The sequence below is a fragment of the Centruroides sculpturatus genome, unplaced genomic scaffold (assembly GCF_000671375.1).
Source record: "Centruroides sculpturatus isolate CEXI.00-Female unplaced genomic scaffold, Cexi_2.0 scaffold5658, whole genome shotgun sequence".
Taxonomy (NCBI): Eukaryota; Metazoa; Arthropoda; class Arachnida; order Scorpiones; family Buthidae; genus Centruroides; species Centruroides sculpturatus.
In genome coordinates this window covers 1-4,082 of record NW_019389744.1, presented here as the reverse complement: position 1 = coordinate 4,082, position 4,082 = coordinate 1, and the positions used below count along the sequence as shown (strand labels likewise).

Sequence of the window (4,082 nt, the reverse complement as noted above, 5' to 3'; positions counted from 1 at the left end):
GTCCAACTTGGCAACTTTGTCGTAAGCGTTAATATGTCTGGCCAGAAGACAACCTTAGTTAAGATAGGATTTATTTTAGGAAAGGTGCCAGCCTTTACTGAATGCATTCGTTGTTATACACTTCTTTGGTGTTGGAGAGTCGTTGAGGGGAATGAAGGCTCATGAACGTTTCTTTCAACTGATTGCCAGCCAAACCAGAAGGTTTGGCGAACACTTGGAATGTCGTTTGAATTTGACTTAAAGATGCACCTTTAAGAATCCAATCCTTTTCTGATCAAAATAGAAATTGTTACCATCACTCACTTCAGTCAAAAGTGAAATAGGACTCGCCCATAACCACATCGAGGTTGTTTGACGCCTTCAAGACTCCGCCATGCAGCTTCCTCAGAAGGATTTTTTGAGTAATAAGTTGCTTCGTCGTGCATTTTGGTTGACTTTCGCTTCTTGGGAGTCAGTTGACTTTTCTTCAAAATCCGGCAAATATGCCCGTGTGAAATTTTGAACTTTCTTCCCAATTTTCTGAGTGTTTGTCTCAAGGCTTCTTCCTCCAATTGGTTCTTCTTTTTTTTTCAGTCATTTTCCTCCTCTTTCGACCACTTCGCTTTCTTATTTCTGCAGGTTTCCTTTGCTTTAAACTTTTGTAATGGTGATATACACTGTGTGCCAAAAAACTCCCTTTGTACAGATATGTGTAACTGTACACGATTTTTTAGTTTTATGATTTTTAGTTTAAAATCTGCCAATTATATTTCTTCGATCGAATTCATTTAATTAATCCTTTTATTTTCAAAATGGAACGTTATTTACTAAAAATTTTTCGATAAATTAGCATAAATTCTTCCTGGAATGATTTGATTATCTCGTTCGCATGTACAGTTATTCGAAATGACCAGAAAACGTATTTAAATTTGTGCAATTTTTAGAATACGCATCTGTATTCTTTCACCTTTATTTACAACTAGTTAACCGGTAAAGATATTAAGGTTTAAGGTTAAATATTGTTTAAAAATACTAATGTAACTTTCTAAGACTTTCTTATAAAGTTTATATATTGTTTTGTTGTTATTTAATGTTTGATAAATGTAATAAATTTAAATCTATTAATTAATTTACGTGTAAAAGACATACTAGGAAAGTCGTTTTTGTTCTTTTTCAAAGCAAAGTGTAGCTGTTTTCCAAAACGATATGTAAGATCTTTGAATTAAAAAAAAAAAAAACAAGAAAAACCATTGATCATCGAAATATCGAACGAAACTAATACAAAAAGACCGTACTTTTAAAAATATAACTTCTGAATGTTACTGTATTTCATTTAAATTATTTTTAAATTTAAAGCAACGTCACGTAGCGATGACACTACAAGAATTATTTATTTTACAACAATCATGTTTAATTGTTTTAGAATAAGTTTATAGAATAAGTATTTTGTTATATTTCTACATAAAACAAATCATATGACGAAAAATATTCTTGTCTCTCCGCACTCTGCCACTTTCCTGTTTTGAAAACTAACTTTTGATTAAAAAAGTTAATAAAATTGTTAAGTAAAAAATCATTTTTGTATATAAATAAACATGAAAAAATATAATAATATAACTTTTGTGGAGTTATTTTTAATTAATCATTTTTACAGGATCTGTGGTAAATAATTGAATAATTTATCATATCACTATTATAAATAATTAGTTATTTGTAAAATGAAATTATATTTGTAAATTAAATTGCAGGTCTATTTTAGTTATAATCATTCATTAAAAATACATCTAAACCTACAATGCGAGTAGTTTCTAAAATTATAATTAATATACAGTTATTAGGACGTATTAATTAAAATAATAAATAATTTAATTAATTAGTATCTCAATTTATCATAATATGATTCATATATATTAATTTGTTAACAGTGCCAATCGAATCATACTATAATTTTCGTAATTTAAAATATTAATCCACATGATTATAATTCTATTTTATTAATTGAATTACTATTACAGAGTTTCTGAATTTGCATAATGTAATTAATTCATTATTGATTAGACAAAAATCTACTTTTTCTCTCTCTTTTTTTAAAGTTTAAAACAAACTTTACAACGAACGAACATCAACAGTGACAAAAGGAAGACTTCGAATGAATTTTTCACAAAAAAGAAAAAACCGTTATTGCTTTGCACTGTCGATGACTGCAGTCATTGTCAAGTTGGGAAAAATATATATATTGTATATATTCCAAAACAAATTTGGATGAAATGAATATTTTAATAAGTTAAAACACTTAGAATTTGTTAAATGTTAAAGATGAATTATAATGATGGCACCATAAGCCCCGTCGATATGAGGTATTTAGATGACTGTACATATAATTGAAAGAATATTAGTAAATTAGAACTTCGCATAGAACAGCAGAATATAGGCGACTCCACCTGTTAGGTACTCCTGTGGCTTTAACGTATATGTACCTGCCATTCATATTAGCTGGGCAGTCGATGAGGATCCTTTTACGAAAAACTGCTCCGTTCATTCTCGATACAGATCCACATTTATTGCCAGTTATAATGGATTCCAATCTGGGCTTATCTTCCACATAAACTGTTAATTTATCTAATTTATAAACATAATCTCTGTAAGGAGTAGCTCGATCTGAAAATACAAAAAAATATTTGTTCTGCATGAGCTGTATTAGGATTTTTTAATTACCATTGTAGATTGGTAGAACAATTGAAATCTCTAAAGGGCGTCTACTTAATGAAAATGATTGAGTATAAAGGGAGTCTCATTGTTTCTACTGTTAATCAATCACTCCAGCAAATGAAGCAATCACGTAAAGGTTTAACTTACCCTGACCTTTACCCTGCCAAGTGACAATCACGACACCGCGTATAGTTCTCTTTTGTCCGAGGTCAACCATCCAAATCGGGTATTCCACATAATAGTTATCGAGAATAGCACATTTTTGAAGTTGATTGTCTGCTTCTCCATCCACAGCAAAAGAAGAATGTCCATATTTCCATCCAACCCAGGCATGTCTTTTATCGTTTACCCAGGTTTCTTTTTGATAAGCTAAATTCTCCACTAGAAAATAGAAAGGAATGTTGATAACACGAAGTTGTTTATGATGTTATCGTTTTAGTTTGATTTATTTTTACTTACCACATTCTGTACAGTCATGTATTCTGAAAAATCCTGGACCACAATCACCTGAAAAGTAAACATTACTTAATACTATTATCGTATTCGGTTAAATTTTTAATAATATTTATTACTGAATATTTACAAATACTAAGGCTTTCATTAAACGTGAACTGCTTTCATTGACTATATAATCTTCAGAAAGGATATAAAAGTTGAAAGTAAGTTGTTTTATATAATTCATATATTCTATTATGTTTAATATATTTGCATTTATTCAAATCTATGAAATCCCTATATGTAAAACAAAATAGAAAGCACGAAATATAAACGTAATAGTAAAGTTTATTTATAGATTTAACATTGTTTTACTGTAGATTTCCATTGCGAATAGAAAGAATTGATAAAATAATTCTTGTTTATTGAATTTATAAANGGGCATGTTGTGCGAAAGGCCAATTTGTCCCCAACCGAGCTGCCCATAACGATTGGAACCAATCGTATAAAGATCTCCTTTATCTATAAACATAAAGTAAGGCAATATATCTTAATTTGTAATTAAAATTACGTTTATTACCTAGAGATTTATGCTATTAAACTATATTAAGTTTATGAAAAAAAGAGGGGGAAAAAACTTATGCAAATGCAATTACCATTTTATTTTTACAGAACTAAATTAATTTAATTTATTGTTAAGTTTTAAACTACTTTTAAACAAAAATGGATAAAAGTACTTACTATAAGAATACAGTATATTTGTTTTATCGTAACTTATTATACTTCCAATTATAGCTATATTATATCATATTTTATATTTTGAATTAAATGTAATTGAAATTACCTGTATGACGACATCCAATTACACCCAATCTTAAACTGACTCTCCCGTGCCATGAAGTTGGATGGATTCTTACATATCGACTCACAAATGGATGATTTAAATAGTGATGCCTTTC

At 29.1% G+C, this 4,082-nt stretch overlaps 1 protein-coding gene across 1 annotated transcript; it reads right to left on the bottom strand.

The window, feature by feature from the left end:
* Positions 1 to 1,954: 1,954 nt before the first annotated feature.
* Positions 1,955 to 4,076, bottom strand: LOC111617350. The gene is made up of 5 exons (XM_023358651.1): positions 3,968 to 4,076; positions 3,148 to 3,195; positions 2,836 to 3,069; positions 2,421 to 2,637; positions 1,955 to 2,348 (listed from the first exon to the last, which is right to left on the bottom strand). The coding sequence occupies exons 3-5, from the start codon at positions 2,903 to 2,905 to the stop codon at positions 2,273 to 2,275; spliced, it is 363 nt and encodes a 120-aa protein (XP_023214419.1). The 5' UTR covers positions 2,906 to 3,069; positions 3,148 to 3,195; positions 3,968 to 4,076; the 3' UTR covers positions 1,955 to 2,272.
* Positions 4,077 to 4,082: the final 6 nt, after the last annotated feature.